Below are 19,899 nucleotides of genomic sequence, written 5' to 3'. Positions count from 1 at the left end.
AAATAATGTACAAGACATGAAAATAGTTTGTCATTCATATAATAAGAAATCTGTAAGTCTCCAAAAAAATAAGTGTAATTTGAAAACCCAAAAAAATTTACATTTATTCTATATAAATGTTGTTATATATTACACAGATGCTTTTATGCACACATTTTATTAAATGAATGAACATGAAATAATCCCTCTACATTATATATATGTATATATACCTATATTATCATTAATGTTTATTTTTTAATTTTTTATTTGTTTCATAATTTAAATTCTCAAAAAAGAAAAATTATGAACGTTCAGGAAAAAGAATGGGAATGTTAAATTTTATTACATTATGAAATTTTTTTAAAATATGTGTAAATAGGATGTATAATGAATGAAACATAAATTCTGTGTTTTTAGGTACAATTAATAAAGAAAAAAAAAAAAAAAATTGTGGAAAGAAATAGTAAAAATTGAGGAAAAAATTAATAAAAATTATGGAAAGAAATAGTAAATATTGTAGAAAGAAATAAAAAAAAATAGTAGAAAAAAGGAAAATTTAAATATCAGTCAGAACAACATTTGAATTACCTGTGCAAGTCATAAATAAGTAACAGTTAGAATAAAAAAAAAAAAATAAAATAAATAAATAAATAAAACTATACGCAAAAATATTACGTTTACAAATATGCAACAAGCATTTTAGGGGCCTATACCTTATGAAAATTAATTTAAATACAGATTAAAAAAAAAATATATTTAAAGAAAGTTTCAATTGATATAATATTTATTCAAAAGGTATGTTATTGTATTTTATACCCTGCACAAAACAAAATTAAATAGTGATAAAAATCACATTTTTGTCTGAAAATAAACCATTTCACATAGTACATTTATCGAAAGAATAATATACAACAATAATAACTATAATAATAACTATAACAATAACAATAATAATAACAATAACAATAATAATAACAATAATAATAACAATAACAATAACAATAACAATAATAATAACAATAACAATAATAATAATAATAACAATAACAATAATAATAATAATAATAATAATAATAATAATAATACTATTATTGTAACTCCATATGATTTTGTTCATTTTTGTGCAATTTTTTTTTTTTTTTTTTTGTATGTAAAAGACCGTTTCATTGGTACATATTTTTACTTAATAATTTTACCCCGAATTTATGTTTGTATTTTATGATAAGCATTAAATGAAATTAAATCGTTTCGGTAAAGCTAGTCATTCACTTATATACACAAATTCTTTCTATATTAAATAGAAGAAGGATCGAAGAAACAGCGAAACGGAAAAACTAACCTAACACGTATGTTTTTTTAATAAATTACTTGATTTTCAAAATGGCTAAAGTATAATATTTGCCTGTAGGTATGTTATAATATATATATAATATACAAAAATATTGAAAATATTATAATGTTCAGCTTTAAAGGCATTATTGCACATTTTTAATCTTACATACCTACAAGAGCTGAAAGAAAAAAACTAGTTTTTATGAGAATTATATTTGTTGGAGGATTAATTTTGTAATAATATGAACATATATAAATACAAAGTGCATACAGGGGGGAAACAGAAATAAAAAACAAAAAAGAAAAAATAAACCATCAAATTAAAATGAGTTATGAATTAAACTTAGATGTCTCGAAGAACACTCAAGATGCTTCTGTCGCAAGTTATTTGTAAGAAAAAAAAAGAAAAGATAAACATTCTACTTATACTCTATACAATATGATACGTATAATTTCGTCAGTATTGTATATATTTAAGTATATTATTTTATTATTTTTTTTTATTTAGTACTTAGCATGTGTAGTTCCAAATATATTTATGCACATTTATTGAAACAACAGCCAGAAATTTTAATAGTCTTCATATATAAATATATATAGATATAGATAAATACATACCTACATAAATACACATAAGTACATACATATGTATATACACATAAATACATACATATATACACATACATACATACACATACATACATATATACACATACATACATATACATATACATACATACATACATACATATACATACATACATACATATATACACATACATACATACATATATACACATACATACATACATATATACACATACATACATACATATATACACATACATACATACATATATACACATACATACATACATATATACACATACATACATATATACATATACGCGAATTAGTATTACACTAAATTTTGTGTTATGTTTATCAATATACTGTATAACAAGGCGTGACAAAGTATATTTAGAATTGTTATACTTGCACCAACTCATAATTTATTATTCTTTATTATTTTTATTTATTTTTTTTTTTCATTATTTACCTTAAATGATCTTCTTGGAGAAATACAAAAATAAAATTTATAATGTAGAAATTAAGATTTATTCTTAATACGAAATATATTACATATCTACATAATTAAAAAGACTGTGTAAAGGCAACAATGAAAAATTGAGAAAATGTTAAAATGTGTTAAAGATGTGTAGCATATTTAAATTATATAGAACCTTTAAATTTGTATGGCTTAGGAATTTTTACATTATAGAACTTGTGCTGAACAATAAAAGAATTAACGAACGAATAAAAGAACAGACAGTTTTATAGAACCATAAAAAAAAAAAAAAAAAAAAAAATGAAAGTTAAAGAGAAAATGAAAATGAAAGAGAAATAAAAACAATATTGTACGAATTATAATTTTTGTGCACGATTGGATATATATGTTTCTATTTAATTAATGTCTTTTACGCAGAATACACAGTAGCACGTTTTTTATAAATATTAGGAAAAGTGGATATCGACTACTGTATTTTATTTTTTATTTATTTATTTTTTTTTTTACCAAAATTATTATAAAAAAAAGAATATATTTTTTTTTTCTGTATTCTGTTTATTAAAATGTTTTGGTTATTGAGATCACGAATGCAGTTCATTAAGCAATTAAGCGGTGATATGAAATCTTGAGATAAAATTATTATCACCGCGTTATTATCTATCAACTCCATAATATATATATATATATACACACAATCATACATATATACATATGTACACACATACATACATTTACTCCTACTTTCACATTTACACGTGTACGCCTTCTCTTTCGTGATGCTACATTTTTAGTAATTCGTTATCCTTGTGCGTTTTATGTAGGTAGTTGAGTAACGCATAGATGTGCGTCTATTTATGTAAAATAAATTATATACATGCATATAACTTCCATTTTTTATAGAACGGAAAATGTATTTGAAAGGGAAATCAAGGAAATGAACGAAATGAATAGCTCAAACATGATTACGCAGAAAGAAGAGATAAAGGAAGAATCATCGAGCGATAAGAAGGAAAACAAATCAAAACCTATAAAAAAGAATAATTTTATGAAAATTTTAAAAAAAAAAAAAAAATCGAAAGAATGCAAAGAGGAAGAGTCTGCTTCGAATATATATGATTCTAATTATCTGGTATCTGATCCAAAGCACATTGATTCACAGAAGTATTATCTTTCTTTTAGTGAGTTAAATAAACAAGATGAAATAGTAGATGGAAAAAATGTACAAGCTATTTCGTATGACAGCGAAAATGTAGACATTTCAAAAAGAAAAGACATAAATAAAAAAAAAATCAATTTAGAAAGAAAAATATCGATGGATAGCATAAAAAAGGCGAAGATAAAAAGAAAGAAAAGAAGAAGCTCTAGATTTGCTTACTTTGTGAATGATCAGTGGTGTGATGAAAACATGGGAAAGGTTGAATTGAAAAGTGAAAAGGGTAGAGAAAAGAGAATCGCAAAGAAGAGTGAAATGAAGGAAGAAAAAAGAAAGGAAATAAGAAACAGCAGATGTGACGATGAAGATAAAAATTTTAATTTTGAACCCCATGAAGATTTAAAAAAAGAAATTGAAAAAATAAAATTGGATATAGACAAGATTAAGAAGAAAGGAAATACAAAAAGAATATACGATGATTTAAAATATATATTACTATTTCAAAATGAAATAATTGATATATTAATTGAAGATATTAGAAAAAATAAATTAAGGATAAAGTATGATTTACTTGAGGACAGTACAGTAAAAGATGACGTAAATAAGATGATATTAAACCATATTACCTTAGATCTTTTAAAATTTAAATATATAAATACAAAATTAAAAGAATTAATTTTGTGTGTGTATGATACGAAAAAATTTAATAGCTTAATAAGGAAAATAATATATAATAATTTAGATGACATGAAAAGAGTTGTAGATAAAAATGGTGAGTTAACCTTTGGAAAAACCATGTTGTCTTTTTTATATAAACAATTGAAATATTGTTTAGAAGAAGAAGTACAGACATATTATAAGGATGTAAAGAATTTAAATGATGATATTCATAATATAAAAAAAAATATTATGAATATTATTCTTAGTTCAATAGATGATGTTTGTTCTTTGCCTGCTCCGAATCAGTTATATGGCATGAATGGATCTGAATGTAACGAAGAAATGGAGCTAAAAAAAAAGCAGCTCATATGTCCCGTATATGCAAAAGATATTAATAGGTTATTTCATATGTATGATAATGTTCACGCGGACGAAATGAGTAAAAATTATAATATTGGAGGTCATGGTGGTAATGATAATAGCGGCAGTGGCAATAGTGGCAATGGCAATAGTGGCAATGGCAATAGTGACAATACAAATGCTGATAGTAATAATGAGCATATGCTAAAAAGGAATATAAGGATTCGTATTAAACGAGGAAATGGCGATAAGCCTTATGTAATACGCACAGGTAATTATGAGAATGTTCGTCCTGATACATCATATAATTACTTGTCTTCTACCCATCTGAACAATTTAAATTATCCCCATAATGCTATTGAAAATGCACGTGCCGTATTTGAAAATTATAGGAACTCTAAAATTACGAGTCACCCAGTTGCTTCAAATACAAATGAACCGATAAAAATCATTCAAAAGCCATATTGTTATATATCTAACTTAAAAATAAAAAAAGAAGACGCTTTATCTGATTTGAAAAATTATTATTATAATGTGAACTCACCATGGGTTAATAAATTATGTAGCAATAATAATCAATTGTATTATAACTTGAAGAAAAACAATAGAAGGATGCAAAGTAGTAATAATATAGTAACTGGAAGTACTAAAGACTGTTCTATTTTTTGTAATGATGTTATTGATAAAGCAAAGAATGCAATGAATTATAAGGAATATACAAATAATTATAACACTGTAGGGGATAACAAATATTCTCATCTCGACAAAAATGGAAGTAATGAAGGTAATTATCGTGGGAATGGATGTATACAACATGTTCAGAATGTGCGTAATGACAACCCTCAGTTGGTTCACAATTTTAGAATTGATAATAATAATGCTAGCGGTACTTTTCCGATTGTAGGAGATGTATGTAAAAATGGTCAAGTGTCCGGAATGTTCCTGATGGACAATCATATGCGTGGTTGTACACGCAATAACAATAACAATATTAATAGTAATAGAAATAATAATGGTAATAATAAGTGCAAGTGTAATAGTAACTGTAATAACGCTTGGAGTTGCAGCAGCAGTAATGGAAATTGCGGATGGCACGAAAAAGGTCGTTATGTAACGGGTAATACCATGAACGAAAAGAAAGAGAGCAGTAAAATTGGAAGTGGCATGTACACGGGATTTGAAATTATATCAAGCAAAGAGGACATAATAAAATTAGAAAAGTTATTGAATGATAAATGGGGAAGTTTTAAGTTATTCGAAAAGTGGATAAAGGATTGTTCGAAGTGGCAATGGATCGATTTAAAACTTCAAAGAGAATATATAAGTAATAATATAGAATTAGAGAAATTAAAAGAAGAAAAAAAAAAATATATGGAAAAATGTGTTAATAATAAAATAAAAGAATTATGGTGTGGTCGTATGAAAGGTTTGATGAATATGAAATTATGTGATATAGAAAAAAGAATAGCAAAAAATTTCTCTTCAAATAATATTATGAATAATAATATTTATCATGTAACACTTGATTATGAGAGGAATGCAATGTGTTACCATGATTTATATGTAAAATTGTTAAATATACAAAATAATAATAAAAAAGAAGATTTATTAAAAAAATATAGTGAATACAAAGATAAGTGTATTATTAATGATGGCCCTTTCGCTGATAATGTTGGGAAAAAAGACTCCATTGCAATGAATGCCGAAAATTTGAAATATCCAAGTAAAAAAAAAGGCTATGTCCAGTCATTAATTTATAGTTTTAATAAAAAATCCCAGAAGCAGAGTAATAAAGATAGTTCTCAACCAAAGAAGGAAGAGGAAGATACCATCGAAAAGAGGAATAGCGGTACGATGAATGAGCAGAACGCGAAGGAGGACAAGTTCCAGCAGAAAGCTGGTGAGGATAAGCTCGACAATAACAGGAGGAGAAGCGGTGCAAGTAATAGAAGCGGAATGAAGGATAAAAGCGAAGAGAAGAACAAAAGAGAAGAGAAGAACAAAAGAGAAGAGAAGAACAAAAGAGAAGAGAAGAACAAAAGAGAAGAGAAGAACAAAAATGAGGGAAAGAAGGGAAGAAGCAGTGAGAAGCGGAAGAGCAACGGTAAGAACAGCCCAAATGAGAACATCCGTCAAGTTGTCACCAAGAGGAAATCAAAAAACGGGAATGACGAATCATACATTCTTAAAGAATCCTATTTGATAAATAATTCGTATGAAAGTATTAGCTCACATTCGTCTTCTAAAAAGTCAGAACAGTCAGAGAAAGAAATAAAACAAAACAATGGCTCTTTTTTCGATAGTTTTTTATTTTTTAAAAGTGAAGCGAATAAAAAAAGCTCGCATAGTAAAAGTAAATCAGATAATTCTTTATCAACACATAAAACAAAATCGAACAGTTCTCATAATGAAGAGTATTATTCTTTAAAATATTCAAAAAGTATGGGAAAAGAAAAATATAAAAAGAAAAAAAAAACCAAAAAGAGTAATATGATTACCTTTAAAAAATTATTTTATCTAAACCGGAAAAAAAAGAGTAAGGAGAAAACAAAGAGCAGCAACAAATCCTCATCTGAATCATCTGAAGAGGAAGATGTAAAAGAGGATCATACAAAAACGAATAAAAAGAACAGTATAAATAGTAGGAAACAGGATCAAATGTTAACAAATGAAAATGGTACCATTCAAAAAATAAATGGGGATAAGAAATCTTCATCATCTGATGAAAATAAATATGACTGGCAAATGGAATACGATATTTTAGAAAAAGAAGTGGGAGATCATTTACATTTAGAGGGGAAAAAAGGGGAAGTAATTTCCATCGAAGCATTAAAGAAAGAGTACAGTTATGATATATATAGCAGATCAAACATTGGAAATAGCATGTACATGATGAGCAGATATGACAAATTGAGCAAAACGGAAGTGGGTGAAGGCGAAGAAGCGGATGAGGAGGAGGAAGAATTGGATGAAGAAGAAGGGGAAGAAGTAGCAGAGATGGAATATAAGGAAGAAAGTAAAATAGCGCAATTTAGCAGTACCGGTAGAGGCGGTTCAGATATTTCTTCAAAAAAAAATGCGTTTACACAAAAGGCAAAGGCACAAAACGCAAAGAAAGAAAACATAAGAGAACAAAATGCGAAGGAACAAAAGGAGTATGCTGCAAGGAAAAGCGATCTGGACAACGCACAACAGAATGGGACGATAATGTTTGCTAATTCTGTTAAGGAAAATTACTTGAGTAATATATCGAAAAAGCCATTGAAAATTTCCGAAGTAGTTAATGAGAAAAAAACTTTACTTGATGAAAAATCAGAAGAGGGTGTTATTCATGATAATGAGGATGCGAAGAACAGAAAATGCAAATTAACAGAAGAGAAAGGGGTAGATAATAACATAGAAGAGCACATAAAAAATAATAGTAAAAAAAATAGTGTACGTACCAATTCTGATATATCCTACTATTCAAATGTGGAAGATAATAAATTTGATAAATTCTCAACAGTAGGTGCTATTAAAAAAGGGAATAAAAAAAATAAATTTAATAAATTTTTTAAAAATTTAGGCAAGTTTAGTTTTAAGGCTTCAAAAAATAAAGGAAGCAAAAAATCAAAGTATGCAAACAATGCCATTTTGACTAGTGCTGTTTCGATTGATCTTGATGATTCGAAAATGGACTCCGAACATGAAGCAGAAAAGGTGCGTGATCATAAGGAGGGCAATTATAAGGAAGATGATAACCACATGAAATATCTATCTAAAAGTTTCGTTTCAAATAGCGATAGGAGTAATAAAAAGAATGTTTATTCGAGAAGAAAAATGAGTAATCAAGTTGACAAGTTATACTCATATATAAGCAAATTGAAAGAGAAAAAAAAAAATTCCACTGAAATGGAAGAGAGCATAATGGATGATAAACTAATATTATCCAGGAATGCAGAAACGCGGATAGATGCTAAGGGAAGTGTCAGTAAGGAAGAGAGGAGCGGTGAAATAAGTATGAGTGAGATTCAAATTAAAGAAGAGAGTAAAGGAATACAATGTAACAGCCGAGGTATAATGGACAAAAGTAATGTCTTATCAAAGAGTACTATTATTGAAGAAGAGAAAAAAAAAAAAAAAAAAAAAAGATGAGGATGTTGAATATTTTTTAAAAGAGATTAACAGTGATAACAGTATTGATTATGAGGAATATGTATTAGATAAAAAAAATATGAACACTCTTAAACAGTCACCTCGATTTGGTTACAGTTTTTCTAACCAGGATATTTTAAAAGATAATAAAAATTTATTTAATGGCGTTTTAAATGGAAATGAAATATCTGAACATAATTTTAAAAAGAGTAATGAAATAAAAGAGTGTAAAAATAAGTATTACTACTATGACAAATATGATGAAGCAAAGAGCATAACATATAAAAAGGAAAAGAATAAAAATAATAAAAATAAAAGCGTAAACATGGACGTAAACAAAAACAACGATATACAGATGGACGTAAACAAAAACAACGATATACAGATGGACGTAAACAAAAACAACGATATACAGATGGACGTAAACAAAAACAACGATATACAGATGGACGTTAACAAAAACAACGATATACAGATGGACGTTAACAAAAACAACGATATACAGATGGACGTAAACAAAAACAAAAGCAAAAATGTTCGAGTTTCTTCATTCTCATCTGATAATTTAAATATATATTTGAAAAAAAAAAAAAATGACCCCGATATGAAGAAAGAAGAGACGAATGATATGGGTGCAATATATTCCTATAATGCAGTTCACAGCAGGATAGGTGATGATAGTATGTATAATAACATATGTATGGATGTAAAAGATAAATACAGAAAGGATACTACAAATAAATTTTTAAGTAAACCAAATCCTTCAATATATTCCAAAAAAAATAACACAAAAAAACGAGATGAAAATTCATCAAATTCGTTAGATATTGTACGCTTATCAAGTTTTAAGTCAGGATCACGTATTAATGTCATGTGTAATGAAGAAAAAAAAAATAAAATGAAAATAAAAAAAAAAATTAATTCCTTATTATCCAATAGTAGTGATTCAAAAAAGGGCTACCTATCGGAAAGCAAAAAGGAAAACAATTCTTATTACAAGTATGTGCAATCAATTTTACCCTTTGGGATGTTAACACAGAGAGAAAACAGTGAGGAATACAATGAACATAGTAGAAAAAAAAGCTTCTCTGATAAGAACAGTTGACATGCAAAAGTTGAAATGTAAAATGTAAAATAATAATACCTTTTCATATGCATATGCAATTTGAGGGGAAAACAGTAAATCATATAAGGTCGTATAAAAACAAGCTAGTGTTGGGATATGTGTGACCATACCTTACAATTACGTATAATATTTGTTTTATTTATAAAATTTTTTTTTTTTTTTTGTAAATATGTCTACACCTTTTGCGTATGTTTGTATTTGTATTTCTTAAAGTGCTTCTGCACTTATTTAATCGTCAATTTTACATTTACTCTTATTTTATTTTATTTTATTTCCCCCCCTCCCCCTCCTCTTCTACATTATAAAGAGAAGATGGATTATTCTATTTACACATGATGTTTTAATTTTTTAATCAAATGAAATATATACACATTAATGAAGTATTATTTTCTAGTATTAGGGGTAAAAATATATCAAAGATTTATTGTTTGTATTGTTACTCTTATTTTTCATTTATATTTTCAAATTTGTTCATGTCTCAAAATTTTTTTTTTTTTTTTTTGGTTCTGAAAATGTTCATTTAACAGTACACGTGCAAAAAAAAAAAAAAAAAAAAAAAAAAGGCGAAAAACCTAAAGCATAAAGCATTAAACGGAGAACACTTTTTTTTTTTGGCTTTTTCGTTTTATTTCATATCAAATTATCTCACTTCGTTTCTTTTTTTTCTTTTTCTTTTTCTTTTTGTTTTATGTTTTTTTTTTTTTTTTGTTTTTTTCTTTTTTTTTAACAAATTTAATTATTAAATCTGATAAAAAAATAAATATCTGCATCTCTTTCAGCACGTTCTTATGTCACTTTGTTATTTGGGCATAAGGAATAATTTTTGGTTAGAAAAAAGAATATTGGGTTACTTATTTTTTTTTAATTGTAAAATTTATAGGAAGTTTTATTTTACGTTTAAAGGGTGTGGAAACCGTATATGCAAAAAAAAAAAAAAAAAAGGTACACACATTTGCACACGTATACGTAAGAAAATATGTACATATTTATATATGTTTGTATGTGTGTATGTACTTAAGTATATATATGTACGTAGGTAGATATAAGTGCGTATGTACGAATGCTTGTACGATAGCGTTCCCCTGGGACTGAGTTATCCTATGCTTAAATTGTTATTAATTTAAAGATATACTTTCCTGTGAATTTTCACCCGTCTGATAATTTACTTCATTAAAGGTGGGCATCAATTGCATGTGTGATAATTGGGGACTACTGTTAATTTAAAGCTAGTATATTTTTAAATATAAAGATAATAATTTAAATAGTTTTATACTTGATAATTTTTCCCGTTTATAACATGTACACTTAATTTGTTTTAAATGTTTCATGAAAGAACAGTACTGGGTATAATTCTTTTTACTGTTACTTTAAAAAAATAAAAAATTGTAAAAAAAAAAATAGACCAATATGTTATTTGTCTGGCTATTAATATAGCAGCTATGGAAAAACATGCATTATAACAACTTTGCAATGCACTTATATGTACATACAGGTGTGTAAATATGGTTGCAGGTATGAATAATCGTAAATAAACAAATAAATAAATATATGTATGTATGTATGCATGTATGTATGTATGTATGCATGTATGTATGCATGTGTGTATGTATGTATGAATGTATGTATGTTTGTATGTATGTAAGTATGTATGTAAGTATATATATTTAAGTGTGCGCGTATGCTTATGTATGCGTATATTAGCATTTATGCATATAAACAAATCTATGCCCACAGGAGCAGGAGGTGGTAGTAGTAACAAAAACTACTTACCAGGGTACTTGGCAAACTAAGAAAAAATTCTTCCAAAACTTCTAGTCAGTCAAACTTCCATTCAACTGTCAAACTTGGAAGTATCGTAATGATTTTTATTTTGCTTGAAGTAGTTTTCAAAGTGCTCCCTCTGCTCCTTGAGGTTCCAGTCTTCATCGTGGTAAACATTTTCAAACAAACCTCCCACAATATTGTATCTTTTGATACTTTCATATTTTTTTAATTCTTTTAAAACTTTTTCCTTGACACTTTTCCTATGTAATTCATCATCTTTATCCGTATACAAATTATTATTTTTTAAATATAAAAATAATCTGCTTATAGGATGAACCCCTTCTTTTTTCCAAGCCTCACTTTCTTCTTTTGGTCTGTATAATGTAGAATCATCAGAAGTACTATGATGTCCATATCTGTAACACATAAATTCGATAAAAACAGGTTTGGACTCTTCAATACATATATCTCTCATTTTTTTAGTTGCTAAGTAGCTTGCGAATAAATCATTTCCATCAACTCTTATGGATTCAACTCCTAATGCTAGTGCCCTAGGTGCAATTCCATCTCCTCTATACTGATCTTTTATACCAGTGGATATAGCATAAAGATTATTTTTACAAACAAACATAGTTTGTGATTCTCTAACTGATGCAAAATTAACAGCAGCATAAAAATCACCTTCAGAAGAAGAACCATCACCACAAAAAGTAACAGCAATTGCTTTTTCATTTTTTAATTTTAATGCATATCCACATCCAGCAGCATGAGATAACTGGGATGCTAAAGGTGTAGTAATTGTATGAATATTTAAATCTTTTTTTGTGTAACATATACACATTTGTCTTCCTTTCCCTTCATCATATTTATTTCCAAAAAGTTGATTAAGAATGTCGTTGTAATCAAATCCTCTACTTAATAAAATACCTGTTTCTCTATATTGACAATACAAATGATCATCTACACTTAATGCTTTTCCAATTCCAAACTGCAAGCCCTCTTCTCCATCATTTACAATATAAAAAGAAATTCTTCCTTGCCTTTGTATACCATAGAATATTTCATCCCATATAGAAAACTCTACCATCTGTTTGTATAAGTTTACTATTTCTTCTTCTTCAAAAGGGGGCTTATAACCATCTAGTAAATTTCCATTAGTATCTAAAATACGAAATATTGGAATTTTAGCTACTTCATTTACTGTATTTAATTCAGTAGAAAATTCCGAGTGAACTAATCCATCACTATAAATATTATATCCAGAAAAATTTTTCTTTCCATTTATGTTAAAAACACTTTTGTTACTATGACCCTTTAGGGCGTTACCACTTCGTGCAATTTTTTGAAAAATGTTCCTCATTTTTTCCCCTTAAAAAACGTATCTATATTGGGATTTTCCTGTATACATGCAAACGTATACATATATAAATATATAAATGTATATTTTATTTTATTTTGTTTTGTTTCCCCTCTTTAAATACTCTCAAATGTGTTTATATTAATTCCCATAGGAGTATAATTATCAAGGAAAGCATATATGAGGAAAAGTCGATTGATATACCCTTTTTTAATATATTATCAAAAGGTGAAAAATGTAATACCAGTAATGAAATTATTTGTTTATTATCTAAAAAGGAAAATAAAAAAAAAAAAAAAAAAACTAAAAAAACATTACTTTTAAAATTATTACTATTTTGCTAAATCAGTTATTTCACGCAGTCCCTTAATCACACATAAGCATAAGTATATATATACATATACATACATATATACATACATACATATATACATACATACATATATACATACATATATACATACATACATATATACATACATACATACATATATACACACCTATATACATACCAATATACATACCAATATACATAAATGTATTTCGCAAGTACTCATGCATATTTATTTGTACGCTGTTTGATCATTTTTAATTTCTGCTCTGCGTACACTTTTCCCCAAGGTGCAAATTAAAATATATACACTTTTGCTTTTTTTCTTCATATGCATATATAAAAGTGCTTACTACGTTTTATTATCGACCATGTTATGTTTGACGAATATAGTTAAATACTCTTTCCAGAGGTATAATTAAATATAAATCATTTTATTAGTATTTTTTGAATGTATTCTTTGAAGTTTATATTTATATTTTTATATTTTTATATTTTTATAATTTTTCATAATTTATTTTAAGCCGCCCTGCTACCGTTTAACCACTATACACTATACTATTTTAAAAATAATTTTTTAATACATTCAAAAAAATTAGAATTTCACTACGCTACTGCTATGAACATGTTAAAAAATATATAAATAAATAAATTTATATAAATATATATATATACATGTATATATACATATGTGTATAGTAAAATTTCGATCGTATGTAAGAAGACAAAAATAAATGGTATCCTATTTTTACGCGTTTATAAATTATATAAAGGCAAATATATTTTCCAGAGGAATAAAGTTCGATAACCGCTTTATAGCCTCATGAGTCCTATTGTAAAATTTTATTTTTACCCATAACTGTACAGAATTATGCTATTTTAACGTAACGCTATATTACTGTTGTACTTTTTTGTTCAGAAAATATAAAATAAAGGAAAAAAGTATATTGAACATAGAAAAAGAAATAAACAAAGACTTCTATAATGTGTTAAGGAGAAAGAAGTAAAAAACGTCCCAAATACATTCCAGAGCAAATGAGGAAAAAAAATAATTTTACACAGAATTAGCGGAACATAAAATATTCAATAAAAATGTATTCGTCTTAGCCTTTTTTACGAAATTATTTTTTTATTTTCATATTTTATTGTTTTGGAAATACCAAAATAAATTTGCCTCTCCGTCATTCCGCGCATAATGTGTATATGCCTATGCATACATGTTTATGTATATATGTGTATATATGGAGAGAGATCCTCAATATTGTATTAATTGCTAAAGTAATGAACAACAAAAAGAAACGTGCTTCTTGGATTTACCTATTTTCGAATGTCTTTTAATTATAATTTTTTGCATGCAATGAAACAATTTTTTTTTTTCATTTCTCAGATAGGACGCAGACATAGTAGTACATAAATGAGGGCGTCCCCATATATTTGAAAATCTGTTTTTATGGGTTTTAAGCGGTTTAAAAAATAAATAAAATATAAAAATACATACAGTTGAGTAAAAGGTTTCTCTATATTTCGTAAGACAAGGTTTAAAAACTGTTTATAATCATAAAGGATTCGAAAAAAAGGAAAAAAACTCATTTTAAAAAAATATCCCATGTTTTATGTTTACGAAAAAATTATGTCTATACGAAGAACCTGCATATTATATTGTTTTTTTATTTTATTTAATTTGCAATTATATGGCATTAATTTTATATTGTATTTATAGTAAATATTTTTTTTTTGTACAATTATGTTGTAAAACCATAAATGTATAAAATCACAGAGTACGTATGTTTTTATTAAGAGGGTGTATGAAGCTTCTAACATAAAAACGCCTTTTTCTATTCTTTTTTTCTTTTGCTTTTTCTATTTCTTTTGCTTTTGCTTTTTCTATTTCTTTTGCTTTTGCTTTTTCTATTTCTTTTGCTTTTGCTTTTTCTTTTCTTTTCTTTTCTTTTTTTTTTTTTTTTTTTTTGTTTTTGTTGACACCCCAGTTAAATATGTTTAATAATATTACATAAAATTTTCAAAAAAGAAAAAACTAAACAATTATATACCAAATAAATTTGATATAGTTACATAAAGGGCAGTGTATAAACTACGCAAAAAATAAATCTTGTTTAACATTTTTTCCGCTGTGTTATTTCTGCGAATTTGTACAGGTAATGTTCTCTTAAAAATTAACAGTCATTAAATAAATAAATGTGTATATATATACATATATAAACATTTCCTTTTTTTTTTTTTTTTTTTTGTCTTAAATTATTTACTTCTCAGCTATCTCATAGCTAATAAATAAAAATCTACATGTGCATGCAGACAATAAAAAAAAAAAGAAAGTAATAAAAACTTGAATTCATGTGCCTCTTGAGATGAACAGCGTCCACTAAGCAACAAAAAAGGAAAGTTATAGAAGAAATGATTTTCCATTTATAATGAACAAGTCTCAATATATGTACGTATATATATATATATATATTAACATGCGCATAAATATATACAATTCTTTACACAAAAATTTGTTAATACCACCAATAAATTGTAAAAACAAATTCATTTAAAATTGTGTTGAAAGTTCATAAATAATATGCAAAAATTAAAATATTATTGATAATTATTGATGTTAAAACATAACGATCCAGGTTTATTAAAAAAAAAAAAAAAAAAAAAACTTCATTATAACATTAATATTTGTTGTAGTGTAAATTCTTTTTGTCTATATCTATATCTATCTACATATCTATCTATATATGTATATATCTGTATATATGTATATAACTATATATATCTATATATCTGTATATATCTGTATATATGTATATATCTGTATATATGTATATATCTGTATATATGTATATATCTGTATATATCTGTATATATCTGTATATATCTATATATATGTATTTATCTGTATATATGTATTTATCTGTATATATCTGTATATATGTATTTATCTGTATATATCTATCTATATGTATTTATCTGTATATATCTATCTATATGTATATATCTGTGTAAGCTTACACCCTTAATTTAAAATGTTCATACATCTTTTAAGAAGATAAAAACAGAAACTTTTTTTATTTTTTTTTATATATTTTTATTTTATCTTTTTTTGTTCTCTTAAATTTTATAGGCATGCCAATTATATTATCATAATTTTTACATAGTGTCCACACATTTTATCTTTTTAAATACGACGTTATATTTTATAAAACTACGGAAGTGTCCAAATTTTCTAAAAATATATATTAACAAAGCAAAAGTATATATAATAGCTATTTTTGTTTTAGCGAAATTTTGATTAATTCCCCATAAAATTCGATTTTACCTTGACATAATAAGTAAAGCTTCTAAAAATAAAATTAAAAAAAAAAAAAAGAAAAGAAAAGAAAAAAAAAAAAAAGAACCTACTATGAAATTATTATTAACCTAATTTTATTACACAATGTTTTTTTCTACATTGTCAGTTGAACTCATTTATGATATAAACATATAAACAAATATATATGAGTAAATTTATTTATATTTTGCATATATAAATTATTGTGTGAACATCGCTTATATGCTAATCACAATTATATACGTATGTACATACGTATGTATTTATGAATTAAAATATTTTTTCTTTTAGGAAATAATGGCTACAATTATAACAACACCGATCGTTACATTACAACAGGCGCCAGTTGTTTACACAACTACATATAGTGTTGTACCACAAACAGTTGTTTATACTTTTCCAAATAATATTCCAGTTGTTAAAAATATCCATGTAATTCCTCCACAGCAATTATGCCTTAGCTATTCTTATACAACCCCCGTAACTGTTATTATATAATACTTTTTAAAGGTGTGTGGCGTGGAAATATTAAGAGATACGTTCAAATAGAAGAAAGCTTAACAAACATGTAAGAAATTGTTTATTTACATATATGTACATATATATATGTGTAAATATTTACATAGGTGTATAAACCTCCCCATTTATATTAAAATACTATATATGTACATATATATATATATATATATATAATAAACCCCAAATAATACTTAGTTAATGATACTATTCAAAAAAAATATAAAAAACATTTTTTTGAAGATATTTAGAACAGTTTTGAACTGACTATTTTGGGAAAGAAAAAAAATAAAAAAATTAATTAAATATATAATAAAAATTCTTACATTTTTTTTCTTATTAAAATATTGTGATATATACATATATATATATAATAATTTTAATTAATAAATTATTCATACAACATAATGTTTTAAAATAAGTTTAATGCAATGTAATTTTGCACGTATATTATTATCTCCTATATATAAACGTTATTAATTTAAACCGCGGAACTTTTATATTTCTTTTTAGTTCACATTTATGTGTGTATTTCGCTTTTATTCTACTTTATTTTATTTTACTTTTGCTGTTTTTTTTTTTTTTTTTTTAAGTATAAGAACATTTATATTTAACAAGTTTTATTCAATATTTTCATTTTTATTAATTACAAGCAAGTAATAATAGATTATAATTCTACCTAACGAATGCTTGCCTTTTTTCTTTTAAAATTTTTTTTCGCATTTTAATTTTTAACACTTAATCTTTATGTTATTTTTGTATTATATTTACTATATTTTCTAAGATAAGTGTACATTTTGAATAAACATAATAAAAGAATTCATAATTTTACATATTTCCAAATTTGATATTTTCGGGAAAATTAGTAAATTCAGTGATATGTACCTCTACATACAAATCATATTAAAAGAAAGAAAAAAAAAAAAAAAGCGTAAAATTACTTCTTAAGATAAAAATTTTTTTTTGTGGTTATTTTGTTTCAAGCTATTAGCCAATTTTAAGATGTTCCAAAAAAAAAAAAAAAAAAAAAAAAAAAAAAAAAAGAATAAAAAACGCCATGTACTAGTTGATATATAAGGGAAAAAAAAAAAAAAAGCGAAACGAGAAATAATTTGACAAATTAAACCACAGCCTATATATATATGTACACCGTTCAACAAAAGTGATTGGATTACTACTTTCCCGATTATACAGCTGTAGAATTAACAATAATAATCAGTAGATGTTTAAAGGTCTAACTAGCGATTAATGGAAATTTTTTGAACGCTAGAAGAATAGTAGCATATTTATTTTATTTTTTTTTTTTTCATTTATTAAAATGAATAGCTAGCTAACTGCCTAAAAAAAAAAAAAAAAACAAGATTCTTACAAATATAAAATTAATTGTTAATTTTATTTTTATTTTATTATTTTTTATTTTTACATTATTTTTTTTTCGTAAAATTTAATAATTTCTTTTAATTTTTGACATACATCAATAAATATATTGTCATACGAAGGCATGATTTTTTTGTAAATTGAATACTTTTTAAAATTTTATTACGCTCCCTCTGCACACATTTCTGAATTTTTTTCTTTTTTGGATAAAGCATTGTATATGTATATATATATATATATTTTATTTTTTTTATATTTTTTGTATTTTTAAATATTAATTTCTAAAGATGTCTATAGTATATGTTCCAAGTTCTATAGCAGCATACAGGACATGTGTGTCTGTACCCGCGGTTTCAACGTCAAGAATCTATACAATCCCAACAACACCTGTATCAACAATTGTTTCCACACCAGTTCAGATTTATCCTTCAACTTTGGTCTTTTCAAGTCCAGCTGTAAGTACTACTATTATTATATGAAGAAATACAAAATATTGGAAGCCATAACTTACATTTAAATTATAATTACAACGAGCATTAAGAGCATTAATAAAATGGTGCAAGGAATTCAAGACAAGAGTAATATTTGCCTTGAAAAAATTTTTTTTTTTTATAATGAAATATGCAAGTGAATAATAAGTATAATTGTCAATTTATATTAACATGCAAACATATTTTTTATTATTTTTTACAAGTATGCCGTTATGAATAAGTATATAGCATATATATATAGGAATGTAAGTAGCAGATTTGCAGCATTGATCATTTTTTTGTTATATTTTTTCTTAATTCTTATGTTTTGTCATTTCGAATGTCTGCACGATGTAGACAATTTTTCATGTGTGTATCAATTTTTGAAGTTCATATAAGTTATTTATAAGTGAAATATCAATTTTTAGTAATTCTCACTTTTTAAGTTTTACAAACAAAAACAATATTTCTTTGCTCGTTAAGCCTCTAAAGATAAAGCGAAATAAAACGAATTAAAAAGAAATACATTAAAAAGAAAAACATTAAAACGAAATACATTAAAAAGAAAAACATTAAAACGAAATACATTAAAACGAAATAAAAGAACAAACGGAACGCTCTCACGCATAAATAAATAAATATATGAGTATATATATATATATATATTTATATATATACAAACATACATGATCGGCGCTCGTTTTAACCACGTACAATAAATCAATGCAACTAACAAAAGCAAAAAAAAATATATAAAATCACAAGTGATGACATCTTTTGAATTGTTTAATATATTTTTTTTTATAAAGAGAAATAATCATAATTATGCAAATGTTTATTCTAATTTTTTGTAGTTATGTTCAAGAGACTATATGGTTATATTTCTGGTTTAAAATGAATTTACCTATATAGAGAGAGGATCTTTGGTCTT

The 19,899-nt window shown here is 25.4% G+C and overlaps 4 protein-coding genes across 4 annotated transcripts; 3 read left to right on the top strand and 1 right to left on the bottom strand.

The window, feature by feature from the left end:
* Positions 1–1,639: 1,639 nt before the first annotated feature.
* Positions 1,640–9,795, top strand: PmUG01_14029500 (conserved Plasmodium protein, unknown function; the record flags this gene model as incomplete). Its single annotated transcript, XM_029007848.1, is given in 3 exon segments — positions 1,640–1,704; positions 3,284–8,672; positions 8,686–9,795. The coding sequence occupies 3 exon segments, from the start codon at positions 1,640–1,642 to the stop codon at positions 9,793–9,795; spliced, it is 6,564 nt and encodes a 2,187-aa protein (XP_028864196.1).
* A 1,852-nt stretch (positions 9,796–11,647) lies between these two features.
* Positions 11,648–12,940, bottom strand: BCKDHA (2-oxoisovalerate dehydrogenase subunit alpha, mitochondrial, putative; the record flags this gene model as incomplete). Its single annotated transcript, XM_029007847.1, has 1 exon — positions 11,648–12,940. The coding sequence occupies one exon, from the start codon at positions 12,938–12,940 to the stop codon at positions 11,648–11,650; it is 1,293 nt and encodes a 430-aa protein (XP_028864195.1).
* A 3,962-nt stretch (positions 12,941–16,902) lies between these two features.
* Positions 16,903–17,103, top strand: PmUG01_14029300 (conserved Plasmodium protein, unknown function; the record flags this gene model as incomplete). Its single annotated transcript, XM_029007846.1, has 1 exon — positions 16,903–17,103. One exon carries the CDS (start codon positions 16,903–16,905, stop codon positions 17,101–17,103), a length of 201 nt encoding a protein of 66 aa, XP_028864194.1.
* A 1,726-nt stretch (positions 17,104–18,829) lies between these two features.
* ARA1 (apical ring associated protein 1, putative) lies at positions 18,830–19,015 on the top strand (the record flags this gene model as incomplete). The annotated part of the gene is made up of 1 exon (XM_029007845.1): positions 18,830–19,015. The coding sequence occupies one exon, from the start codon at positions 18,830–18,832 to the stop codon at positions 19,013–19,015; it is 186 nt and encodes a 61-aa protein (XP_028864193.1).
* Positions 19,016–19,899: the final 884 nt, after the last annotated feature.

The sequence above is a fragment of the Plasmodium malariae genome (assembly GCF_900090045.1).
Source record: "Plasmodium malariae genome assembly, chromosome: 14".
Taxonomy (NCBI): domain Eukaryota; phylum Apicomplexa; class Aconoidasida; order Haemosporida; family Plasmodiidae; genus Plasmodium; species Plasmodium malariae.
This window is presented reverse-complemented; position numbering and strand designations above follow the sequence as displayed.